The sequence below is a fragment of the Ursus arctos genome, unplaced genomic scaffold, assembly GCF_023065955.2.
Source record: "Ursus arctos isolate Adak ecotype North America unplaced genomic scaffold, UrsArc2.0 scaffold_10, whole genome shotgun sequence".
Classification (NCBI taxonomy): domain Eukaryota; kingdom Metazoa; phylum Chordata; class Mammalia; order Carnivora; family Ursidae; genus Ursus; species Ursus arctos.
In genome coordinates, this window is record NW_026622764.1 from 70,897,323 (window position 1) to 70,924,991 (window position 27,669).

The 27,669-nt window shown below is 37.8% G+C and overlaps 1 protein-coding gene across 4 annotated transcripts in view; it reads left to right on the forward strand.

Moving 5' to 3' along the window:
- The window catches only part of LNX2 (ligand of numb-protein X 2), a 79,118-nt gene that overhangs the window by 24,157 nt on the left and 27,292 nt on the right, over positions 1-27,669 (forward strand). For 3 of the 4 annotated variants that reach the window (XM_026493048.4, XM_044381718.3, XM_044381717.3), the window contains exon 2: positions 19,879-20,391. In XM_026493048.4, the coding sequence (XP_026348833.2) occupies positions 19,985-20,391 (407 nt within the window). In that variant the 5' untranslated portion in view covers positions 19,879-19,984. Of the gene's footprint in view, positions 1-1,447; positions 3,541-19,878; positions 20,392-27,669 lie in introns of those variants that run through there. The other variant, XM_057309529.1, reaches the window with a different exon arrangement.

The window sequence follows — 27,669 nt, forward strand, 5'->3', positions numbered from 1 at the left end:
TGAGGTAGTAGTAGATGGCCTTGGGTGACAGCATTGTTGCAATGAAGAAACGTAAAATTTCCTTTTATACCTTAAAGGCCCAGGAAGAAAGCTATAAGCATGATTAAAACATTTCTTTATATACCCTTTATATATGAAGGCTACATTCAGAACTTTGTAAAAATTTTATGCCCCATGGCAAATATAAGTGAATGTTTTCCAAGAAGCTTTTACAGATTGATGGACAGCTCAAAAATTGAGATGCTATATAGTTTTGTGTTCATTCAAATTGATTTTGGTATCTGAATGCAGAAGCAAAAAGTTATTTGGATTTTGTGAATGTAAAAAGGAATGTTGATTTTGAAGGCCCCATTTTATCATAGTAAAAATAAAAATGAAAAAGCAAAATTGCTGGAAATTCCCTTGAGTCTAAAAATACGAGGTTTCTCTAGTATTTTGGCCTTTATATACAAATAGAAATATCTGTTTTCTTCTGAAAGTTAGCCTCTACAATGTTAACAGAAGGTAAGTAATTTCCCTACGGGTCTATCATCCATTTATTAATATGAACATATGAGTTTGTGCATATTTTGGCTTGTGCAAACCTCTACGTATTTAAGTGTATGACTTACAAAATTATAGCTCTGGAATGAGGCTGCCTAATTTGAATCATGTTCAGTTAGTTACTAGCTTTGGCATCTTGGGCAAGTTACTTAATGTTTCTTACTTTCAGCTTCCTCATCTGAAAAATGAGGTTGCTGCTGCTAATGATGATATCAAACTCATGAGGATGCAATCTGTTAATTCCACATCTCAGTTAATACCATGCCTGACACATAGTAAGCACTCAGTAAATATCAGCTGTTACAATTCTCTCCTCAGTCATTCCTTTCATATGTTAAAATTGCTCTCACGAGTTAATCCCTGTTTAATTTACACTCTTTGTCTCCTCGAGGCATCAGTCCTATGGCCAGCCCTTGTCTAACAACAAAAATCCTATATTTTGTCCTCTCCCTGTGGTCTTGTTCTTTTCACTTGTTCTCATTTTAGTTGCCTGCATCTCAATCATTTTCTGGCTACTCTATGTTTTTCCTTAGCTTGCTGGGCATCGATATTTCAGACAGGATGGGCCATAGGTGTTGACCATAGCTGTTTTGTGTTTTACTTTTAAACGGGGGTGAGACTTCCTTCCTCCAGACTCCCTCCATCCCCTGCCCAGTGCTGCACTGGCATGTTTGAGCTGGAAATTTTGCTGATTATCTAGCTCAGTGACTTTCTTCTTCAAAGCGGAAGGGTAGAGCCTGAGACTAAACTCCTCCAGACGATGGGTATTTTTTGTAAATCTTGCAAGACATTTTGTTTGTCAACAAGATAAATCACAGAGTACAATAGTAAATGGGTCATTAAATTTGGGCTTTAGGAAATATCAGGAAATTCTTATATTTATGATTGAGAAACTAATCTTGAATTATAGGGAATGTGGTTGTATTTTGGTGGGAAATATGAGAAAGTACACTTACAGCTCCTTTTTCTTTGATATATCTGTGCTGGTTTTGATATGCTGACCCCTTGCCCTCTTGTTTCTTTCTTTTAATTATTTGAACATTTTACAGTGTTGCTCACATCCACCCCTCGTTTGACTGTCCTTACTCATTACATTAGTTCAAGTTCTCATTACCATTCATCTTGACCATTGCAGAAACTTCCTGTTTTGCCTTCCTACGTTATTGCCATACCTCCTCACCTGTACCAGACTTGCTGCCATAGGTCCTCTCCCGCAACATGCAGACCTATTCACATCATTTCCCTCTAGCAATAATCTGTCTCAGGATAGAGAGTTTTACTGTTGATAATGGAAAAAACAGGAAGGCTGGCAGGAAGCCTGATCAGTTTGGAGGGAAAAATGTGTATTTAGGGGAGGAGGGTCTGAATCCCTCTTGTAAGAGACTCTCATGCTAGCAGGCATCTATCCATGTATTATGATACTGGGGGTAAAGGAAAATCTCCTTGTTAAGTCAGCTCCCCTCAGCTATCCTTCCCTGGAAGTATCCTAAATTAATTAAAGATTTGTTCCTTTAACATTTCATTTTGTCTTCTGTTATATAGAAATGTCCTTAGAGTAAGGTAGTATATTAATTTTCATGTCATATACAAACGAATTTATTGCAATTTATTTCCTTAGATTTTGTTTAAAAAAGAAAAGACAGGTAAAGGTAGAGAATGTAGTATTGAAATAGGGAAAAGGAAGAACATAGATGGAAGAAAAGATTAAGAAAATAAAATTTATGGCATAGCATTGATCTAAGGGCTGACCCCACCTCTAAGTTTAACGCCCCTCCAGTGGGTCCTTTCCTTTTTACCATCTTTTCTATTAGAATTTGTTTTTAGAAATAAAGTTCATCTAGCTGAATAATGAATCTGTAAACTCTGTGAACTAGGTACTTCAGTATTCATGTAGATTAAGAAACATCCTCATAATTTATAAGTACAAATAATTATATGTCATATTTAATTGAAAATATTTATTTTTGTGTAATGGATTTCTGACCTGCTTTAAGATTGTTCTCTAAGCCAAAAGATTTCCTTTTATGGGCATTTAATGTGTGCCTCTATCTGCTTTTCACATTCCATTGAAATAAATTAAAATGAAGAGAATGTACATTAAAACATTTTATCTGCCAAGAGCCACAAATTAAAATGAATTTTTCTTTTGTTATTTCCAATTTTGATCAAATTTGTCCTCTTAAAAACTGTAGTGAAATATACAGGTCGAAAATGGAGACATAAATGTGTTCAATTAATAGAATTGTGGATTAGATCCTCAATTTTATTCGCCTAGTTCCCAGCCTGGCACATACTGGGCACTCAGTAAATACTTACGGGGTGCAATTTAATACATTAAAGACTAATGTAATTAAAGTAATTAAAAATTACATTAAAGGCTACAGTATCGTATCTATGGCCATGCAATTCTAAATCCATTCAGAAACAATATCCTGAGATAATATTTTGAAAAGATGAATAAATTTCTCAAAAGCCATAAATTTCCTTGTTTTCTGTATGTTGGTAGAATTATTTAACTCAGTAAAATAGGGAGCCACCAGCCATTTTAACACCTCTACATTTGAAAAACTGGCTCTCATGCTTAACTGAAGCTCTCAGTAATTTTATATATGTGTGTATTTTATTATTAAGAGTAGTTATACAGGCAAAATTACAGATGTCCCTGCTTTCCAAAAGTTTGTGTTCTGCCACTTCGCTTTTTCAAAGAACCTATAATAGTACCTGTTTTCACTAATTGAAAGAAATCCAGAGAGGATTTTTGCTTTTAGAAACAAACAAACAAAACCCAAAAGCAAAAATAGCATTCGGTGTTTTGCAGTGAGCAGAGGCAGTGCACATCCGGATTGGCCAGAGTGGCCAGCGCGGCCCCACAGCCCTTCCTGGAGAGCTGCACTCAGCGTTTTGCCATCAAGCCTCCACAGCTTTGGACAGTGTCTGTGAGCATCTGTGCTTTGTCTCAATTTATTTTGTGCATCTTTTGGCAAGATGTGTCCTAAGGTATCAGAAAAGCTTAAGAGAGGTTAATTTTGGGGTCTGGAAATGCTCAGAGATTTTTCCATATAAATTAATGGTGATTGTTTCTTTGCTTTATGCCATTTCAACTTACAAAAGATTTCATCGGAATGCTCTGCTCTCAGATAGTGGGGAAACCTGTATTTGAAGAGGATTTGGGGAGAGGGAGCAAATTATGGGTCATTGGATGTCTGGTGGTGAGCAGATTGGGATGGGCACTAAATGAACTAGAATGGCCCAAGAATAGCAATAGTAGGGGATTGTAGTTATACATGAGATGTAAAGAGGCTGAAAAGTTAGTTGGTAACTATAATAGGATTATAGGGGCAGAGAATAACTGGGCTTACTTGTTTTGAGTTGATCAAAGACTGTTTGATTATTAAGCTCTTCATTGGTATGGAGAGAGTCAGAATAGGACCCTTTGGTCCTCCGGACTTCTTCACAGATAGAATTCCACAGGCTAATAAGCCCTTTTCATGCAAAAAGATTAGATATAACTGAATGAACTCTTTTCGTACTCTTAGGTGTGTTAGCCTTAAAAATAAAAATTACTTTAACAGCAAAAAATGGGTTTATTTGGGAATAGCACAGAATTTTAATTTAGGACATGCAAGGTTTGACAAAACAATAGGCAAGCCCGACAAAGGAGAGGAATGTTATTTTATGGAGAAGAAGGAGGAAGTTGGGAGGGGTTGTTTTGAACAAAAGTCCCTTGGAGAAAAGCAAGAGTTCAGGGTGATGGTTTCTCATTGGTTGAGTTGCAGGACTAGATGATTCCTCGTGGGAGATGCAATGTCCATCTTTTCCTGTTGGGGCCTGTAATTGATGAGTCTTTCCTGTTAAGGATTCTTCTGTTGTAGTCTGTAATTGACGGTTCTTCCTGTAATTGACCGTTGAGTGGTATGGCTCCTACTTTTAACCTCCCCACTCTGTTTAGTGAACTTTCCCTTTTTTAATTTCCACAGGTGTTTGGCTGAATTCTGGGCCTCCACAGTTATTTATCCTGGGAGGCATGGAAGGACAGGTCCTGTTCAGATTCACATGCCTGGCTTCGTTGGGGTGGTAGTCTCTGAGTGAGTGCATTTACGGAGATAGGGAGCTTCCTGTAACGCAAGTTGCTGGTTTTTTTGATCCCCTTCCCCTGGAATCCTCTTGGTCTAACTAGTCCCCTTTTAACACTTCCTTGGGGTATGTTACTGAAGTCCTCCACTTTTAAGAAAGCTTGATCTAGACATTTATATTTAGCATATGGAAAGGAATAATAATGCCAAAGAAGATCTTTATATTCCATCCATGTTATGCTCTCACAATTGAATTGTAGGAAACCTGCGAACTTGCTGAGAGGGTAGGGACCTGTCCTCACATGCCCCATCCCTGTGTAGGTTCTCTTTTATTTTCTTTCTTTCCCTTCATTTATCAATTTCATGCACTATTTCATTAATTTGGAGAGTATGTATTATTTCTTAAATAAACAGATGAACTTGATTTTTATTATGCAAGTTGTACATAGCCATTTTAGAAAACTTTGAAAATATAGGTAAGCATAAGAAGAAAGTGATCACCTGTGATCCCCATCCCAGGTATTACTGCTTTTAATGTTCTGTATGTTTTAAGTTAAATAACAAATACATTAAGTCTAATGTAGCTATTTTTTTATTTGACCATTTGGCCAATGATTTATAATGTACTGATGCAAATTAGTATAATACATGGCTTAAAAATTTTTAAGTGAGTATTTTTAAATGATAAACATACTTAGTCTCCCCCCCCGACCCCCACCAAAAAAAGAAAGGCAATTGCCTGGGCAAATGGTAGTTAGAAGATAGTGTTTGAGTGAAAAAACTTTTTTTTTTAAAGATTTTATTTATTAGAGGGAGAGGGCACAATAGGGGGAGCAGCAGGTAGAGGGAGAAGCAGAAGCAGGCTCAGTCCGATGAGGGGCTCAATCCCAGGACCCCAGGATCACGACCTGAGCCGAAGGCAGACACCTAACAACTGAGCCACCCAGGCGTCCCATGGGGGAAAATATTTTCGAGATCAATAATTAACTTATATTAACTCCTTTTCTATCAGAAGTTAATATACTCAGTAATATCTTTTTTATTCCTCCTTTAACTTTGAAATTTGGTATTAGAAGTCTGGAGCATTTGTAATTTATATTGTAAAGACTGACTCATCTAACTGCCCTTTTCAGTTATTAAGCACACTATAGCTAATATTTGCTGTTTACATTTGAGTAGTTAATAGCATTTCATCTACTTTAAAAATAGTATACATATCCTTAATGTAATTTTACTAAGCCTGAATGTAAGTTGTTATATGATGAAATATTTTACACATCGTACATTTCACTTCCCCACATACATAATACATACATTACAACATAATGCTTTTCATGTGTATGATTGTACTTCTCCAACCACTGCACAGATACAGCTAGAAGGACACAGTCATCATTCAGATTAATGAGCATATGGTACTGAGCTCTTTATACTATATGTTAAGAGGTACTTAATAACGAGAGATGTTGTAAATATAAGGTAATTTGTAACTACCTTATAATTGCTTAATTGTTTATGTGAATTCATTTAAATTTAAAGGGAAATATAATTTTTACATTTCTATATTTAAGTAAAAAACGTAGGAATTAAGGATATTTTTCATACTCCCTAAACTAGGTTTCCTACTTGTCAAAACACTATAGGCATTCTTAAAAATGAAGAAGCATTTCTAAGGTGTTATGATGAACTCAATATATTTCGTACATCAAGAGAAATGATATAAAGTCTCATAATTGTGGAAAAATCGTTCTGCTTAATTTATTTTGTATTAGCTTATGCTGAACATCTATCCTAATTTATGGTTTTCTTTTCTGAAAGTGTTAAGGTTTATGTATGTGTACATGGAATAGTTCATAGATTAATCAGATTAATAGATTCGATCAGATGGCTTCTAGAAACAGGTAAGTTCTCATATTGGATTACTAAGCAACAGATATTTTAAAGTAAAAAATTCTAGATATTTTAAAGTAAAAAATTCTAACTCCACTCTCTTAATAAATAAATTTAAAGAAAAGCAACAATATAAAATGTTGGAGTAGAAAATGACTATGTCAAATAATAGCGTGTGTGTGTGTGTGTGTGTGTGTGTGTGTGTGTGATTCTAAATTTTAAAGTTTTTTTCCAACAAGACCATTAGATTTTTATGGAGGTGTCACTTAGGACTAAGATATAGGAACCAATAAGAATTATGAAATCTCTTATTTCTTAAATTATCTCTATCTAAATGTCTCTTAATATTAATAAGAAAACCACTGAAATACCTAATGGTAATTATTGCCACTTTTCAAAAGCGTCTCATAATATTTATCCTAAGTTAGAGGCCCCTAACAGGACAAAAAATCGCAATATTTAAGAACACGTTCAAGAACTATCAGTCTTTGAGAAATTGAACAAGAACCTATATCCCATATTTAAGAATAGATATTTTATAAAAAATGTCCCAGAAATAACCCTATTCTACAATATGATTTGATTTTTTTTCATTTCCCCTTAATTCCTTTCCCTAGCTTGTATCTGAAAATGGTAAAGTTCGTAGGTAAATTTTTTTTAAAGATTTATTTATGCGAGAGAGAGAGTGTGAGTGTGTGCGAGGGGGGAGAAAAAGCAGAGGGAGAGGGAGAAGGAAGGGAGAGTCTGCTTGAGACTTTCCCTCCTGGGCATGGAGCCCCACACGGGGCTCAGTCTCAGGACCCTGAGATCACAACCTGACGGGAAACTAAGATTCCAACACTTAACCGACTGTGCCACACGTTCGCCCCTCAGGGGTAAAATTTATAAGTAAAACCTGTAAATTTGTAAAGTGTAAAATGTTATAAAGGTAAGCTGAGGAGATGCATTGTGATGCCATTGTGGTAAACCACATCAAAGGGATATACATATATATGTATTCCAGATAAGATATATGTACATTTATATAAAATCCAGAGTGAGAGGCTCACCAAACAAGTGAAAATCTGCTCCCTTACACCTGATGTGTTCGGCAGTTACATTTCATGTGATACCTTAAAACGACATTTTGGTTTATGAATGACCCACTTACACATTTGGATAAAGTGATTTAGTTCACTGGAACCAACCATTCTTCTTCTTCTTTTTTTTCTTTAAAGATCTTATTTATTAGAACACAAGTGGGAGGGGCAGAGGGAGAGGGGGAACCAACCAATCTTGAGTAAACAAATCCAGTTGAGTCGTTACATTCTTAGTACCTTTTACTCCATCGAGTATTGTCATTTAAGAGTTCATTCTTCAGGAAGCCACCTTGAATGGTGAAATACCGGACATGAGAAGGACTGGCAAGCACTATAACCATTTGTGTCCAATTTGCTTCACGAAAGCTACACATCTTGTGATATATATATATTTTTTTCCAAACCTCACCAAGCCTAGCATCTGGCTCCAAGTTCCTAATAGGTTTGGGTATGTGAATGCCCAGGCTCGAGCAGATCAGCAGCAACAGCTGTGTGTGTGTGTGTGCGTGTGTGTGTGAAAAGCAGGTGACAAACATTAAGGGAGGTGGCAGAAAAGCTAACAAATTGACTCAGTTGTAATGCTTTATGTGGAAGAATCATGGATATGTATAATAATTAATCCTTAGATAAAAACTTATGGTTAATAATTTCTATTTAAGAAGATAAAGAAGTATGTAACAGGGAAGAAGCCTAGGAAATTGGTGGAAAGAGTAATGGGAGTGTGATGTTGGGGATACAGAGGGACAGCTTCAAGGGAGGAAAAGGAAGGAGAGCCCCAAGAAGATATTATCAGAGGAGAGTGACAAACCAGCAGTGCCTGGAAACAGGGTAGTATGAGGTATATGTTCAGGGAGTGGTTTGAAGCAGCGTCGGGCTAGAACACAGGGTTTGGAGCCTTAGAGGTGGGAATAAGAGTCAGATATATCCTGTTAAGATACCTGGCCTTTCTTCTATTAACAGATTTTTTCCCCCTCTGGGGGGAAATGATAGAATCGTAGTTGTTTGTCATGAGATCACCTTTTGTGGTGGGGAGGTGAAGTGAGAGACAGGAGGTAATCAAGAAGTAACAGGAACCTGATCTAGAACAGAGGCAGTGGGAATAAAAATTCTAGAGCTAGAATCCAAATTTGGTGAGGCAGGTGAAAGCAGAGGACTCATTTGTTCATTCATTTTCTCTTTCAGACTTGAGATTGTTATTAACCACGTGCTGTGTCAGGCACACTACAAGATGCTGGGCCTATGAATAATGTAAGACATGCTACCTGGCTTTTAAGGGATGCCCAGTAGGGAAGACACATCTAAGCAAGTGATTGCTCACTACAGCAATGAAGGGCATAATGAAATAATAAAATGGTGGCTCAAGGGACAGAATGAGTGATTGTGTTTGGGTGGATGAGAAACAGCTTTTAGCAGAGGGTTCACTTGAGCGGGCCATTAAATGGACAAGGGATCTGCAGGTCAACAAGGTAGGAGAGGACATTCCAAGCAGAGGGACTAGCATGCTGAGGTCAGGAAGTTGTGAGTAGTTTGGCATAGCCAAAGGTTGGAATGTGTAGAATTGTGTCAGGAAATGAAACTAGAGGAGCCAGGTCTGGAAGGTTTAAGTGCCAGGTTGAGGAATTGGCTTTCCTTTTGTAGAAGCAGTTGGGGGTTGCAGAAGAATGTGAAGAAAATAAGAGCACTGTCTTGGGGATGCTAGTGTTGTAAAGGGTAGCTAGGAGAAGAGGAACATGCCTGAAACCCTTTTGAGTGATGGCTAAAAGAACAGGTGCCACAAATAACTGCAGCCTAATTTGGGAGTAGTGGTGGGATGGATGGAAGCTAGAGGACGCACAAGTAGCATGTTCTGGAGGGGGAGTCGGTGGGAACTTGGTGACTGGGTGTGGAAAATGAGGCAGAGAGTGAGAAAGAAACAGGATTCTCTGGTTCTAGTTATAGGGTGCTGGGAGTCTAGAAGTGCCATTAGGAAGTGCTATAATAGGATCATTTAGAAGGAAATAATGACATGGTTTTTGGATGCAAGTGTGAGTCAGATATGTGGGAACTGGGACAATTATCTAATAACTATTGGGAGAAAAATAAAGGTAGATGTGTTCTCATTACGTACTGACCAGAACAATGTGATAATCATTTTATTAAAAACTATACAAATAAAGAAAATGGAGGCACATCTTTATCATCTTGTTATGGAGGAATGAAGTACTGGGAGAATTTTTAAAGGGACAAAAGAATGTATTCCGTTACATGAAAATGGACGATTTCTTTATGTCAGTGGACACACAGGCACATGGGATGCCTGGGGGAAAATTATAATCTGATGAAGAGCTTTTATACTTAATATATTAAGTTCATGTCAAGAAAACACTATAATTCAATAGAAAAAAAATGGGCCAAGAATATAGAGGCGCTTACAAGAGAAATAAATATAATCATATAAAGCTAGAGTCAAAAAGATGCAGACTGAAGGAAAAATTAGATATTACCCTTGTATTTTCAATGGTCAGATTTATAAATATTAAAAAGAATAAAATTAACCAGGATTAGAACAGTTTGGGAGAAGTTAGCATGCTTACACATTGCCGGTAGGAGTCAGAATTTTGTTCACCATTTTGGAGGGCAGTTAGTGAATGGCAGGGAAGTAAAGCAGAAGCTGGAACTGAGAAGTGACCATGAGATCTGGCAGTCAGACACTTCTGACCACAACAAAACCAGTCTCGGGCTGATGGCGATGGAAGCCCTTTGCACTGACAGTCTTACAATTCAGAAATATTGGAGGTGAAACGAAGGTGAGGAGAAGGGAAATAATTGTAGACAAGTCTTTGTTTTCATTTTAAAGCTGTCAAGACATGAACTTTATGTGGAGGGGAAAGAGAGGTTGGAGAAAGATAAGAAATACAACAGAGGTTGCCAAAAGGTATGGGACACTGACCCCCAGTAGGGCGGTGGGGGGTTGGGGAATTCGCCTTCAGACAGGGAATGGGGAGATCTATTGAAAGAAGAAAGGAATTAAGGATGTATATAAATACAATAATAAACTTGAACATATGGAGGTGAAAAGTATTGTTTTATTAAAGGGGGGTGTGCTGGGGCGCCTGGGGGGCACAGCAGTTAAGCGTCTGCCTTCGGCTCAGGGCGTGATCCCGGCGTTATGGGATCGAGCCCCACATCAGGCTCCTCCGCTGTGAGCCTGCTTCTTCCTCTCCCACTCCCCCTGCTTGTGTTCCCTCTCTCGCTGGCTGTCTCTATCTCTGTCGAATAAATAAATAAAATCTTTAAAAAAATAAAAAAAAATAATAAAGGGGGGTGTGCTATGACCTCTGATAGTCTCAATTTTTCCCAGAATTCAAGGTTTCCCCCTTTTCCATATGGCATAATTTCTCCAAAGAATTGTCTGTGCTCTAATTCCTCTCTTCCAATTCTTTCTTGAGCTCTTTCCAGGAAGCTTTTGCTCTCATTCCACCAAAACTCTGTATCAAGGTCACTGGTGAATTCCATGTTGCTAAATCCAAGGCTTATTTCTCAGTCCTAATCTTACTTTACTTGCCTGCAGGATTAAACACGGTCAGTTCTTCCCTCCTCCTTGAAGCACTTTATTTGGTTTCTGCATACCGTACTCCTAATTTTCTTTTTACCACAGTGTCCACTCCGCCTCAGCTTGGTCCCTTCTTACCTGATAGACTTTATAATGTTGGACTTTCTCAAGGCCAGTCCCCTGAACTCTCTTAGGCTTACACTCATCCACTCTCCTTTTGGTGATCTTTTCCTATCTATACACTTTTCCTTTCCACACACTGATACTTCCTAAATTTATATGACCAGCTCAGTCCTCTCCCTTGAACTGGGCTTGTATATGTAGCTGCCTGCTCAGGGTGTCTACTTAGAGATCTGATAGCCATGTCAACCTTAAGATGTCCAAACTTGAGCAGAGCCATTTAACCTACGCTCTCACACACTTTTGCATCTCAGTTATGTTAATTCTGTTTTTCCAATTTAGACCAAAAACCTTGGGATCATCCATGACCCCCCCCCTCCATCGGCCATGCACACATTTTATTCATCAGATCATATTGGTCTGTCTTCACAGTACACCCAGAATTGAGTCTCTTCTCATGATCTCAGCCATGTCCACCTAGTTCTTCAACTGTCCTCTTTTACTTAGACTATTTCAGTAGGCTCCTCATTGCTTCTACCTTCGGCCCCTTCACTGTGTTCTCAGCATAGCAGCCACGGTGGTTCTGTTAAAGTACTTGCTCAGAGTAAAAGCCAAAGTTCTATAAGCCCTGCAAGATTTAGTTAGCCCCAGTTACTGCTCTGACCTGTTTTCTTCTGCCTGCTTTGTTCATTTCTTCCACACTGGCCTCTTCACTGTTCAGTGAACACGCCAGGCTCATTCTTTCCTCCTGGCCTTTACACTTACTATTGTACTTGTCTGTAACAAACATTTTTACACCAGGTACCTGTGTGGCTTTCTAGGCTACTTCCTTTTGGTTTTAACTGAAGTGTCCCTTGACAGTGAGCTTTTTCCTGATCACCCCACTTAAAAAGGTGCCCTTCTCCCAGTACTGTCTTCCCTGTTGTACTTTCTCTTTCCAGCTGTGTAATGTTTTTAGCTTCACAGTAATCCTGTGTGTAAGCAAGAAATCATTGCTATTTTACACACAAGGAAGTTAAGATTTATAGACGTTTAAGTGCTGTGCACATCACCTATGTCCCATTGCTAGTGAGTGAGGGGCAGGGCCAGATTTTGAACCCAGGTCTCAAACTCTACGAACTCTAACTCCAGGGCTGTTTCGATGCTTTTCACTCCCTTGGACAATTGAAAGTTAGTGGAGGAATTGTGATCCACAGTCATTGAAACTAGAGATTTTTGAAAAGACCTTAAAATTAAGAACTTATCAATCAGTTGGAAACAAATGTTTTCTATAAGTACTATGCAAGAAGTTAACGTTTTCATCCTTTAAAAGAAAACAAATGATTTGTTTATTAAGATGAGAAGCCTTGCCTTTGAATGTAATAGAGAGGAGCATTTAAATGATAGCCAGCAGATAAACATCTGCAATAAAACCAGACCAGCGAAAACTGTGGTTCCCTCTCACCACCCACCCTGCATCTCTTAGGCATATGCAACACTTAGGAATTTGTGACACTAAGACGTTAGAAATTGCCCCAACTCAGCTGGCTGGTGAGGATGCTGTTGGGAAGAGCCCACGTGCTGCTAGAGCCCGTCTTTCCTGGAATAAAGTTCTTTCCCCAGAGGTCTTTAATTATTGGCAGAGGTTTGTCTGGATACTTAGCTGTCTAGACATGTTTAGCATTCCATATGGTATGCTTCTTTTTCGAAATAGTTTTATATCAATTCTATTTTTAAGTTAAGGTAACATAATATAGTATGACTTTTAAAAATACAGCTTTGTATCACTAGCTGAACCTATAAGACATAAGGTAATACAGTTTGGTTTGGGCCTTTATCCTTTCTCATTTAAAAAAGTTTATCATCGTAACTTAGTGGTTCAAAATTAGAAGACTAAAGGTAGAAGGACATTTCAGACTGGTTATTTCTCTGCTCACCACAATTTAACCTCCATTTTATAGAATATTTAAGATCTTGAAGTTAACAAAAACAATAACAAATGTTGGGACTGACAGGTTAATATGACATATCACTGAACATTTTATTATATATAGAAAGACAGAATTGTAAGAATTTTAGAGCTACATTTAAGTCCGTGTGTGTGTGTGTATGTGAGAGAGAGAGAGAGAGAGAGATCAATTAGTTTTTAGGCAAAGCTGATAGTTTATACACAGGAAGCCAAGGCATCAGAATATATATGATATACAGCACATGGTAGACATTGGATAAACATTTGGTGAATGAAAGAATTAATTGCATAGTGACCTAGTTACCCAGCTGGCGTAGAGCTTAGTGCCTAAGTTTCATAGCTCCTAGCGTTTTTGCTTAGCTTACTAATTTTCTAGATTATTAAATAAGGTACATGTTACTACAAGTAGCATTTTAAGAATTTTAAAATGTTTTTTCACACCCTAAGAAGGGATAGACAAATAGTTAAGTGTGCTTAATTACAGTTTTACGTAGAAAAATGAGAGAATTATGTATGTGGAATTGTTGGAAACTGCTCTTTGGTAGTTTTCTTAGTGACATGCAGTAGGAAATAAGTTTTAATTAAGAATAGAATTTATTTGGGGTGCCGGGGTGGCCCAATTGGTGAAGCAACTAGTCGTGATCCCAGGGTCCTGGGATCTAGCCCCACATCCCTTTCCTGCTCCCCCTGCTTGTGCGCTCTCTCTCTCTGTCAAGAAATAAAATCTTTTTTTTTTTAAGTATAGAATTTATTTAAGACTGTCATCCAGCATGCCAAGTATTTCTATACAGCTAAATACCAGACATACTTCTTCCTGTAGGAAAAGACTCTGGGGGAAAGAATTTTATTCCAGGAAAGACAGACTCCTCCAGTTCAGGCTCATCTCAACATTTTACCTTTTTCAGTTTTTGTCTTTTTTAAAAGTAGTGTTAGTTATTGACTGGTACTTCTTGTGATAAAAGGATATCAGAACCCCTCAGTGCTCTCTACCAGTTGTTCTCAAAGTGTGACCCAGGGTCCCTTGTTCTCTTGTTCTATTGGGTCTACAAGGTCAAAACTGTTTTCCCACTCATGCTAAGACATTCTGTGCCTCTCTCACTGTCATTGTCTCATGAATGCCCGATGGAGTTTCCAGAGGGTACATGTGATCTCGCAACAGACTGAAAACAAACAGATTGGAGACTCCGGGTTTGCAAAGATGTAAAACGATGGCTTCTCTTCTCACTGTATTTTTTATTTTGGCAAAAGAGATGTTACTTTCATAAAAATCTTGACATGCAATAGGTTTATTGTTTTATTAACAAATGAATATTTAAACATTTTAATTAATTCCATTGTCATTTCAAGAATGTTCCCTAAATGGAATAGTGTAGTATGCATCCTTTTAGGATTGGCTTTTTTTCACTCAGCATAATTCTCTGGAGGTTCATCCAGGTTGTTGTGTACAGCAATAATCATTCATTCTTTTTTATTGCTGAGTACTATTCTACAGTACAGATGTACCATGGTTTGTTTACCCACTCACCCGTCGAAGGTCGTCTGGGTTGTTTCTAGTTTGGGGCCGTTGCAAATAGAGGTGTAGGTTTATATGTGACTTTCATTTCTCTGGAATAAATATCCAGGAGTGCAATAGCTGAATTGTATGGTAGTTGCATTCTAGTGAGTTTTTTATCTTTTTTTTTTTTAAGATTTTATTTATTTGTCAGAAAGAGACAGCGAGAGAGGGAACACAAGCAGGGGGGAGTTGGAGAGGGAGAAGCAGGCTCCCTGCTCAGCAGGGAGCCCAACGCAGGGCTCAGTCTCAGGACACTGGGATCATGACCTGAGCCGAAGGCAGTCGCCTAACGACTGAGCCACCGGGGCCCCAAATTCTAGTTTTTTAAGGAACTGCCAGACTTGTCCAGAGTGGATGAAGGGATCCTTAGGTGTAAAAGTTTGACATCCGTTGCTTTATACAAAGGTACTATCAAAGCTGATGTGTAACGTATACAGTAAGAGAGTTTTCTTGTATTGATGTCAATTAAAAAAATAAAATTCTCAGACTTTTGAAGACTAAAGGAAGTTATGTCTTATTCTTTGTAATCCTAGAGCAGGGTCTAATATATCAACTGCTTTGCAGTGCCATAAATTGCAAGGTTTTCTCCTATATGTTTATATAGTGATATTAATACATTTTAGGACTCTTAAACATTTCAGGCTCAAGTATGAGCCTGAGAACAAAATTTTTTTTAGTGCATAATATGTGCCAAGAATGGGAAATACAAAAGATAAAGAAGATGCTATCTTTACCCTCAAAGAGCTAAGAAGACAGATAAGCAAGAAGGCAAATGTAGTAATTGCTGAAATGAAGATATGTGTAAAGAGCAGCAAGAGCATAAGGGAAGGGAGATGTACCCAAGAGTAGGAGGGGGGCTGATGGGTTCTATAGAGCAAGCAGAGTTTGAATAGGAATTGCCAGGAGGACACTTGAGGAGAGAGTAGCCTGAGACTCTTGATGTTGATGAGTCAAAGGAACCCTAGGGGTTTCCCATCTAACCACACTTTGGTGGGAATCTTTTAGCCCATGGCCTTTTTTCTGGGCCGGATCTCTAGGGTTAGGGACTGTGAGGACTCTTTCAATATGAATTAAAAATAACCTGAAGAGGGACGCCTGGGTGGCACAGTTGGTTAAGTGACCGACTTGATTTTGGCTTAGGTCATGATCTCAGGGTGGTGAGATTGAGCCCCTAGTTGGGTTCCGCACTCAGCAGGGAGTCTGCTTAAGATTCTCTCTCTCCCTATCCCTCTGCCTCTTCCCTTGCTCTTTCACACGCTCGCTTTCTCAAATAAATAAATCTTTTTTGTTTTTTAAAGATTTTATTTATTTATTTGACAGAGAGCGGGAGAGAGAGAGAGAGAGCACAAGCAGGGGTAATGGCAAGCAGAGGGAGAAGGAGAAGCAGACTCCTGCTGAGCAAGGGGCCGGATGCGGGACTTGATCCCAGGACCCTGGGATCATGACCTGGGCTGAAGGCAGCCCATTAACCAACTGAGCCACCCAGGCTCCCCCTAAATAAAGAAATCTTAAAAAAAATAAAAATAAAAATAAAAAAAAAATATATATATAAAATTATATATATATATATAAAACCACAAGAGAAATGATCTGAATAATATGTAGTTTTGGAGTTTGCAAATTAACTATGAAAAACCATAGCATTTCCCAAGAGTCTCTATGATGCACCAGGGTATTTTTGTCTCATAAGCCAGGAAGAGCAAGCCTGTTATTTGTGACTAGAATTAGGTAGGAAACAGTGTCTTCTTACTCCCTTTCTATTGTGCTGGCTATTTTTCAAGATATTATTTAAAATGTGTTGTAAGGGACACCTGGGTGGCTCACATGGTTAAGCATCTGCCTTCGGCTCAGGTCATGATCTCTGGATCCTGGGATCCAGCCTTGAAGTGATCTCCCTCAACAGGGAGTCTATTTATCCCTCTCCCTCTGCCTCTCTCCCTGCTCTTGCTTGCTTGCTTGTTCTGTCTTTCTCTCTCTCTCAAGTGAATAAACAGAATCTTAAAAAAATAATAATAATAAAATGTGTTGTAATATTCTCAGCCAATTTAATAACTTCCATCTCTTTACTATACCTGGAATATTAGCTAACAGACAATGTAGTTTGTGAGGATACACATTTATACTACATTTTATCTTAATATTACAAAAAATATTTAAGATTTACTTATTTAACTTGTATTTTAATATTTCAGATTGTGGTCATAGAATATCTGAAATCAAAATTATATATAAACATGGACATATCCTCCTATAAACATAGATATACTTCTGGCCACCTAAATATAGTAAGAGTGCCCAAGTAAATTGTCACCTGTGTGGTCACTCAGCATTTACTGAGCTGCTCTTCTGTGGGAGGTTTAGCTCTTAAGGAGCTCGCAGTTCAGTATGAGAAGTAGTATTAGGTGTTGCAATCAGACTTGCACACTAAGAAGGAATGAAATTATCTGCCTGGGTTGGGAGTAGAGGGATGGGATTAGGGTTTAGAAAGACAGGACCAGGCTGCCTTTGGTCCTTACAGAATTCATACAACTAAGGCTTTCGTGAAATACCTCTCCTCTTTCTTGTAATTACTTAATTTACTACTGGGTTATTTTGAAGCAAGAAAGAACTAGATTTATCTTCCTTATCTCTTGCCAAGTAATTATAAGTTGTTTGGCTTTGTACAAATCATAACATCTGTCTGAACTTTTGTTTCTTTATCTTTAATAATGGCAATAATAGCTAATACTTATATAGCACTTATTATGTGCCAGGCACTATTTTATACACTCATTTATTATTTTATACACTCATTTATTATACGTTCATTTTTTCTTTATATCAGTCATTTCAAATAGGCACTGTGATTACCCCCATTTAACATATGAGAAGGAAACAGACATTTAGTAAGGTCACAAAGCTAGTAAGCAACAGACTGAAGATTTGAACCCTTACAGACTGGCTCCAGAGTATGTGCTCTTAAGTACTTAGGCTGTGCAGCCGCGCAGTTCTGTACTCAGCACTTACATGCACATGCTAGTGGTCTACCGTGGTAATTTTTCACTTAATGTTTGTTTCATGGTAACAGAGGTATTTCGGGGGTGGAAGATAATGTGGTTGTTATTTGGTATTTTAAATGGGAACATGTTATTTTTCCTCATGAAAAGATTTTGTGATAAAATGAAAATAAAGAACTAAAAGTTATTTAGAGATTTAAAAAACAGCTTAAACATAATAGTCTTAAGAGAAATGCTTTCTTAGTCATTATGTGGGAGGCTAGAATTGCAGTATATTTTCTTGAAAAGAAAATTTAGAATAAACACTATCACAAAGAAAGAAGAGGAAAGGATATGTGAATTTTCTTGCTAATTGAGTAGGGAATGAGAAGAGTTCTTAGACATTCTGTATTAAAATACCTAGTCTGTCTGGGATAAATGCTGTTTCTCTCAATCTCACATACCTCGCACTGACGTTTAAAAAGTTATGATGCCCAGAGGGTAAAGAACAAGCCTTGTGAGTTACAAAATACAAGAAGCATTTGCTCTCTTAATGTTGGTACTGATAGGAGTTTAGATCACAGGCTGCGACTGTTGTTATTTTGTTTATAAGTAGTTTTAAAAACAGGTTATCGAAGGTCAGCCATCCCATCTGAATCCTGTCCCACCTGCTCATAATTCATGGCACTTCTTGTTAACTTTGTTGAGATGTTAATATTGTTCTTCTAATAAATACTCCAAATAAATAAAATAATAAGTACATATGCGTGATTGGAGCAGAATCTTCTTATTGAAACAAGTGTTGGGAGCGTTGACATGGTGTCCTACCCTCTCTGTTCTTGTGGCAGGGAGACCCAGGTCTGATGATTCCTGCACCCCGAGTACACTGTGCCTCGGATATTTTCACCCGCTGCGTACGCCCTGCGTGTGCCAGGGGCTCTGAAGCCCCTGAGACTCTGCAGAGGGGCCTCGTCTGGTTCCGTCTGGCCGACACACCCTGTCACAACTCAGCAGCGCATGCTTTTCCCCTTTTGAAAGTATTTCCAACTATAAAGCCAAACTTGAGTTAGATGCCAGTCCTCATCTTTCTCTGTATTCCCATAATAGCCTCCTGCGCACGGCTTTCTTGGAGTACATTGAATTTTAATATTGGTTTTCTTAACTGTACTCTCCCTACCTCTCCTGTCTCCTTGTTCAATGTTTAGCACATACTAGAGACTGTAAATATTTACAGAAGAGCAAATATAGACAGCTGCTGCCTCTGGAGTTGATTTTTAACCCCTGGTGCTACTGGGGAACTGAGGGGAGCATTCCTTGCTAGCCTTGCACTAAACTGGAGAGGCTGTTTTGAAAGTCTTATGGTTGGAAGAGGAGACAGACACACGCACACACAAATTGCTGTTTTGAATAAGCAAGAACAGATCAAAGTCTGGAATAATATGAGGTGGAATTGTAATTTATAACACCTCTTATCAATTTAATTGAATTACACTGGGCTTTTTCCTTTAATGCCATAAAATAGTATTGCACTTTATGGAGTTTGCACAGATGTTATTTATCTATGCTGTGTAGTTTATCTTTCTGTAATCTGTGCTATATAGAGAATATTTTAATCATGCATATTTTGAAATACATTTTTTCCAGACATGGTGCAGGGTGAAGGTCGTTTTTTAAATAGACACTGAATTATCCTTGGGACAACATTTCAAAGACACAGTCTTCGGTATAGCAGTGTAAATGCATAAAATCAGAAGCAAAGCACCATGACTGGGATGACAGATGCAAATGTATTGCATAATATACCTCAATTTGCATTATTAGCATGCTATGTAGATTAATTGGCTTTAAAAACTACCATTGAGCAGTGAAGTATTGGAGGATTTCAGTCAGTAAAACGGATAGATTCTTTCTTATGTCACACCATATGCGACATCTTTGCTTTTAATCACAAGTTCTTTTTTCACCAGGAACTTGGCCACGTAGCCAAGTAGTTTAGCCAGCTAGCAAATTAGTTAATTTCTTAGGTTTTTATGACTAATTTATCACCTGATCTAAATTTTATTTTTTACCTAAAGAAGAAGTTAACTAGTAATACTATATTGATAAATTTTAGCGCCTCTTGATTGATATTAATTGCATTTTTGATTTGTTTTGTTTATCTAGAAAAATCCTGATTTTAGTCCAATACATCACTGTCCGTTAAAGAAAACCATACCTGCAGTGGAAGTCTAACGTACGAAGATACAGAAACTGCTTTGGTTGATTGGAAATGGGAACAACGAGTGATGAGATGGTGTCTGTGGAGCAGACCTCTTCATCATCCTTCAATCCGCTGTGTTTTGAGTGTGGCCAGCAGCACTGGACAAGAGAGAACCACTTGTACAATTACCAGAATGAAGTAGATGATGACCTGGTCTGCCATATTTGCCTTCAGCCTCTTCTGCAGCCGCTAGATACCCCCTGTGGACACACGTTCTGCTGCAAGTGCCTCAGAAACTTCTTACAGGAGAAGGATTTTTGTCCATTGGATCGGAAAAGACTCCACTTTAAGTTGTGTAAGAAGTCTAGTATTCTAGTTCATAAGCTTCTGGACAAATTATTAGTGTTATGTCCATTTTCTTCAGTGTGCCAAGATGTCATGCAGCGCTGTGATCTGGAGGCACATCTTAAAAACAGGTAAGCAAACAATACAAATGAAAGAGAAGTCAAGTCTAGGTTTTATAAAAAGGTGGGTCAAGCAAACAAAAACTTTGTAGAGTACCAAGGCATTAGTAAGTACATGGACAAATCAAATACAAGAGAGACAATAAATACGTTGTGTGAAACTATATTTTACATGATAATTTATCAAAAACATAGATACAAAAACTACACTGAAGAAGTACCTATTAATATTTTTGCTGGTATAAATATGAAGCTGTTACATTCATATGGGCAGCAGGGTATAGTGATAGACTTTTTTCCAAAGTGGTTTGGCAGTTTGTGAAAATCCTTTTCTGTAGCTTATTATCCTAAGGAAATAATTCAAAAGAAGGAAGGATTATATATAAAGATATGGTCACTGCAGCATTGTGCATAGTTCAATAAATCGGAGTTGATCTAATTAACAGTGTAGGGAAGGGTTAAAACTACCCTAGTACATCAACTCCATGGGATATTATGCAGACAGTACAAACGGTAATTTTCTTGCAACATGGAAATGAGGGTGCATGATTTTATTTGCTAGGATCTTATAAAGAATCTGTGTTCAAGGTCTAGACCGAATAACTAGGGGTTAGAAACTTTAAAGCATTCAATGGGGATTTTTGTTCTAATAAAGCTTTTTAAAAGGTTAAGTGATTTATTGACCTGATTAGTGAGTTTTATAATTTGACTTTGGTGAAAGACTTGAGTTTTAGAATTATTTATACCCTTAGGAAGGGTTAAAATACATCTCTTATGACTTACATGTGAAGAATCATGTAATATGACAAAAATAAAGGTATTGATTTCTAGATTTCAGAGTTCAGCCACTTGTGCACTAGAAAGCTGGAATTGCTGTGAAAAAATTCACAGTACTATATATGGGGTATCATAGACTCGATGGAGATTATCTCATCTCATCCCCTCACTTTATAGATCAAGAAACTGAATCACAAAGATTTAGAGCTAGTTTATGGTATAGTTAGGCCTAAACTTCTAATATTCTTATTTGCCATTCTAATATACCATGCTGACTTATTACCTACCACAGGTCAAATCATGTTCCGTACTAATGTGTGGTAGTAAGTTTCCTAGAGACATGAGTATATGTGGTCCTTCTGTTCCTAAATATCAGTGTTATAAAACGAGGGTACTCATTAGAAATAGAGATATATGAGAAAGAACAAGATGTTATTACAATGTCAGAAACATGAGGATTTATAGAAAAATTGTTCAAATCTAAGCTGTATTGTCTAGTAAGAGCTAAGAAAAAGTACAGGGTAGGTACAGAGACTTGTGAAAGTGCACGTGGCCTTAGGTTTCCATGTGTCCTCAGTCACCAGCAGGTGTAGGATCTGAGCACGACAGCAGAGACCTTGTGCAAATCGACCCCAGACTTTCGGTTTGAATGTGGTATTCTGGGTGGGGCCTACTTTGATGTTGAGGAATATCTTAGGCTTGCCTTATTTCTCTCAGTTGGACTATTCTTTTTAGGGGATAGTTTTCTTCTGTGACTCTTTTATGAACATCAGTTATAGGATGTTAAAAGAACTGCACAAAGTCTCAGTTCAGTTACTAATTATTTTGGGAGCAGTGAGGTAAACATTACACAAATTTTTAGGAATATTCACTTAACTAAAATGCCTGTAAGAATTTAATATGTCATTGAAGTATCATTAGTATTTTGGATCAAGCAGTTTATGTTGGTGATGTAAAAACTTGGGAACAGCAAACTGTCCTTTCATTTGTAGGTTGATAAAGGCTAAGCAGTCATGTCCAGTTGCAAGTTCCATTTTCCAAGTAAGCTTGTTAATATTTGAGCTACTCGTTTAGTCATTTCCAAAGCATCTTAGGCCTGTGTAGTGAACGATACATTGAGAAAGGTGAATGATTTGAGTGACTTGCTTAATATAAACAGCTAAGAGTGATTATTGACTATGAAAAATAAAAAGGCAGATTTATTAAGTATAATTTTTATATCCCATTGGAACAGACGTGGGTGAAACAGCCCGACCTTTTTCTAGTTTCTGAGTTAAAACTGTTGATGTTAGGGCGCCTGGGTGGCTCAGTCGTTAAGCGTCTGCCTTGGGCCCAGGGCGTGATCCCAGGGTCCTGGGATTGAGCCCCGCATCAGGCTCCCTGCTCCACTGGGAAGCCTGCTTCTCCCTCTCCCACTCCCTCTGCTTGTGTTCCCTCTCTCGCTGGCTGTCTCTCTGTCAAATAAACAAATAAATAATCTTTAAAAAAAAAAAAAAGTTGATGTTTAGTCTCTGCAAGCTGAGAGCAAGTTAGAATCTAATGCTGGGCAATGTCCACAATAGCTAAATTGTGGAAGGAGCCGAGATGCCCTTCAACAGATGACTGGATTAAGAAGTTGTGGTCCATATATACAATGGAATATTACTCAGCTATCAGAAAGAACGAGTTCTCAACATTTGCTACAACATGGACGGCACTGGAGGAGATAATGCTAAGTGAAATAAGTCAAGCAGAGAAAGACAACTATCATATGATTTCTCTCATCTATGGAACATAAGAACTAGAATGATCAGTAGGGGAAGAAAGGGATAAAGAAAGGGGGGGTAATCAGAAGGGGGAATGAAACATGAGAGACTATGGACTATGAGAAACAAACTGAGGGCTACAGAGGGGAGGGAGGTGGGGGAATGGGATAGGCCGGTGATGGGTAGTAAGGAGGGCACATATTGCATGGTGCACTGGGTGTTATACACAACTAATGAATCATCGAGCCTTACATCGAAAACAGGGGATGTACTGTATGGTGACTAACATAATATAATAAAAAATCATTATAAAAAAAAAAGAATCTAATGCTGGGTCTCTTGTAGACAGCATTTATAGTTGGATCATGATGTTTTTTAATCCGTTCTGCCAATCACTAACCTTTAATTGGAGTACTTAATGTATTTATATTTGGTGTAATTACTGATCAGGCAGGATTTATAGCTGCCATTTTGCTATTCTGTCATTTTTTTGTTTCTCTGTTTTTCCATTACTTCCTTCTTTTGTGTTAATGTATATTTTCTAGTATTCCCTTTTAATTCCTTTGTCATTTCTGTTCACATACTTATATTTTTAATTGTTTTCTTAGTGGTTGCTGTGGGGATTATAATTAACATCTTAATTTATAACAGTCTAGTTCAGATTAATACAAACTTAATTTCACTAGAGTACAAAAACTCAGCTCATAGATAGCTCTGTTCTTCCCCATTTTTTGTGCTGTTACTGTTATACAGATTACATCTTTATGCATTATATGCTCATCAAAACAATTATAATTATTTCTTTGTTCAGTTGTCTTTTAAATCAGGACAAAAAAGTAGTTATGAACCAAAAACTACTTTTATGCTTTTATGTTTATATAGTTACCCTTACCAGTGCTCTTCATTTTTTCATGTGGATATGAAGTACTGTCTAAGTTCCTTCCATAGCAGCCTGAAAGACTTCCTTTAGTGTTGTTTTTTTTTTTGTAGGGCAGGTCTGATAGCAACAAACTCTTCATCTGGGAATGTCTTCATTTCTCCTGTTTTTGAAGGATGGTTTTTCGGACATAGGCTTCCTGGTGGACAGTGTTTATTTTAGCACTTTGAATGTGTTACCTACAGTCTCCTAGCTTCCATGGTTTCTGAAGAGAAATCAGTTGTCAGTCTTATTGAGGATTACATCTGTGTGCAATGAGGTACTTTTGCTGCTTTCAAGATTCATCAAATTCAGCAAGATTTTGGTCATTATGTCTTCAAATACTCGTTCTGTCCTCTTCTCTCTCACTTTTTTGTGGGACTTCAGTTCTGCATACATTAATACTCTTGACAGTATCTCAGAGGTCCTTGAAGTTCTGTCTTTTTTTTTCCCCCATTGTTTTTCTTTCTGCTCCTCAGACTGGATGATCTCAATTGACATATCTTCGAGTTCATGGGTTCTTTCTTCTGCCTGTTCAAATCTGTGCATTCATTTTATTTATTATACTTTTAAACTCCAGAATTTCTGTTTGATTCTGTACTACAACTTATATTTCTTTATTGACATTTTTATTTGGTGAGACATCATTCTTATGTTTTCCTTTACTTCTTTAGAAATGATTTTGTCTGTTCTTTGAACATATTTGTAATGCCTGATATAAGTCATTGTCTGCTAAAGCCGATGTCTAGGCTTCCACAGGGACGGTTTCTGCTATTTTTTTTCTAAATATGGGCCATACTTCCTTGTTTCTTTGCATGTGTCTTAATTTTTTATTGAACGCTGGACATTTTTAATAAGCTGAGCATACTGTTCTTACTGAGATTCCACCATTTTATTTGAATAAATGCACTCCAGGTTGCTACAGAACTTTGACTAATTTCCAGAGCTCAGAAGTAGTTGGTTCTGATGATTTTTACCAGAGTTCTCATTGCTTTATGGAGTAGAGGCTTTTCAGACTTTTTTTTTTCTTTTTTGTGCATTTTTATTGAAATTCTAGTCAGTTAACATGCAGTGTTATTTTAGTTTCAGGTGTACAATATAGTGATTCAGCACTTCAGTACAACACCCTGTGCTTATCACAACAAGTGTCCTCTTTAATACTTATCACCTATTTATTTTTTATTTTTTAATTTAAATTCTAGTTAATTAACATATAGTGTAATAATGGTTTCAGGAGTGCAATTTAGGGATTCATCACTTAACATATAACACCCAGTGCTCAACACCACAAGTGTTCCTTAATCCCCATCACCCATTTAACCCACCCCCCTGCTCACCTCTGTCCATCAACCCTCTGTTTATTTTCTATTGTTAATGGTTTGCCGCCTCCTCTTTTTTTCCCTTCCCCATGTTCATCTGCTTTGTTTCTTAAATTCCACATGAATGAAATCATATGATATTTATCTTTCTCTGACTGCCTTATTTCGCTTAGCATATTACACTCTAGCTCCACAGACATTCTTAATCTACCATTTTCACTGGTGGTACTCAAATTGATTTTTGAATATTTTAATTCATAACAATTTTTATCATTTTTCTTGGTTTTAAGATGCTCATGTTCTTTGAGTTTCATTAAGTACCTGGACATTGTGCTGGTACTTACTGTAAATCATTTTATTTTAATTCTGCTGCCGCCGCCACCCCCACCACCCCCCACCCCCACCACCAATACTAATGATACAGTGTGTTTTGTTACACTGCATGTTTTGTAATGTGAATCATTGTTTTATTAGGAAATGATGTTACTATATCTTTCTTTTTCTTTCTTTCTTTTAATTTGATGCTACTGTATCTTAAGTTAGTTCAAAGTAGTTTTCTTCCTAAAGAGAGACAGAATAGTGGGAATAAAAGTATAACCTTCAGCAGGATAGGAAAGGCAAAGGAAAAGGGAAAGGAAGGGAGGGAAAGGATAAGATAGGATAGGATGGCTCTGCTTACTATAAGAGCCTTTGGTTTTATTTAAGAAAGTTAAAAGACACACCTGCATATAGAGATACCTCCATAAGGCAGTATAGCCCTCAGTCCATGGCAAGTCATAGTGTCCTTTTTAAGGGGCAGCCCACTGTCTCAGAGCTCCCCTTCCACCTGCATTGGGTCAGCACATGCCTGCTCTGATCTAATTAAATGTTGCATGCCTTTCTTTTCTATTTTTATTTTTTTTCCCCCAAAGCATTCATTTAATCATGAAACAGACATGGATACAATGGTATCAAGAAAAAGAGTGTATCAAAACCTTTTTGCTTTTGTTAAAGGTTTTGACAATGAGAGCTTTATAAAATGTCATTACATTTTATTTGTTATACAGTAAACCTCTACTTCTAAGTAGGAGACATATGCCGTTTATAGCAACCATTTTAATGTGTAAAATAATTCTGAATTCTTTCCATAAAAATGTTTGGCTAAAATATGAAACACCTTTGCAACAAAATTGGCAATGTAGCTTAAGTAAGATTTCAGAAGTGTCTCCTGGAAAAAAATGAGAGTGTTTCCTTTTGCCAGATGAACTCTAAAACAGTTCAAGTTAAGGTGCCATAAATTAGACAAGGGTAGAAAGGAACCTCATGTTACTAGACAAGAATAGCATGTAATGTGGACTTCTTCCATGTCAAACTGACAACCACTTAATGACAATGACTTATCATACATAAGGAAAATAGAATATGTTCTTCAGAAGGAAATGATACTACAAGATAATTCCTATAAGCAAATCTCTTATCGAAGTCTTGAATAGCTTCAGGGTACATTATCACAGATGTGGGCAGAGATCATTTGTATGACATTAAAGGATTCTCTAGATACCCTCTGTAAATAGAAGCACACATCAGGTATAAACACTTGTAAAACTGATCTTCTTAATGAAACATTTCTTTACTACCACATTCAGCTCCTAGCTGCATTTGGGTGGAAACGTTTAACTCGTGCTAATCTGGACAAGCCAAGGTGGGACGGAGCTGGAGTCTTAGCAGACACTCCTGCCACTGGTCTCCCGCTGTTGCTGCTGCTTCTGCACACCGCTGATGGGACCCACCTAGGTTTTCTGCTTCCTGCTGACAGACTGAGTATTTGTGATGGTTTCCTACGGGCCTTCCAAGTACTACACTTGGATTTAGGTTTCTTCTTTTTTTTTTTTTCCCAACTAGGGAGTTTATCTTCACTAGTTCTTAATGTTTTTAACTTTCCTCTTTCTCCTAGGGAAATCTGCATCATGTCTTCGACTCTCACTAAAATTAGAATCACCCTCGGACTCTTCACCAGTTGCAGAGTCTGCTTCAGGGTCATTCGCACTGCCGCCGCGGTGGATCTTGCCCTGTCCTACCACGGCGTGTGCTGCTGCTTTTCTTTTCCTTGGAACACCATGGAAGTCCTCGTCCTCCAGAATCTTACCCAGATCTGAATAATCACTGGCTACACAGCAGTTGGAGATACGGGGAGACTTAGTCATTGTTCTGTTCACTGTTGCCCCATTTTCCTTTGCTTTTAACTTGAGCTCCCTCCACATCCATGGTGACTGTTCGCGTTGCTTCACCGATAAGGCGAGGGTGACTCTAAGTCTCTCTGGCAGAGCTTGTCATCCAAAGCCACCCTTTTCTAGGGGTTTTCTCTTACAGTGGAATGTCTTCTTTCTGGAGACTCTTCAGTTCAGGTTTTGGTGTTTCCAGTTTTAACTCCTCTGGTGTTGTTCTGGGCTTCTTATTCAAGGTGCAGTTGCAGAAACAGAGTCATCACTGCTGTCAGAGTCCTCCAACTATGAGTAATTGACTGGTTCGTTATGCCTCGTGGGCCACAGCGTGG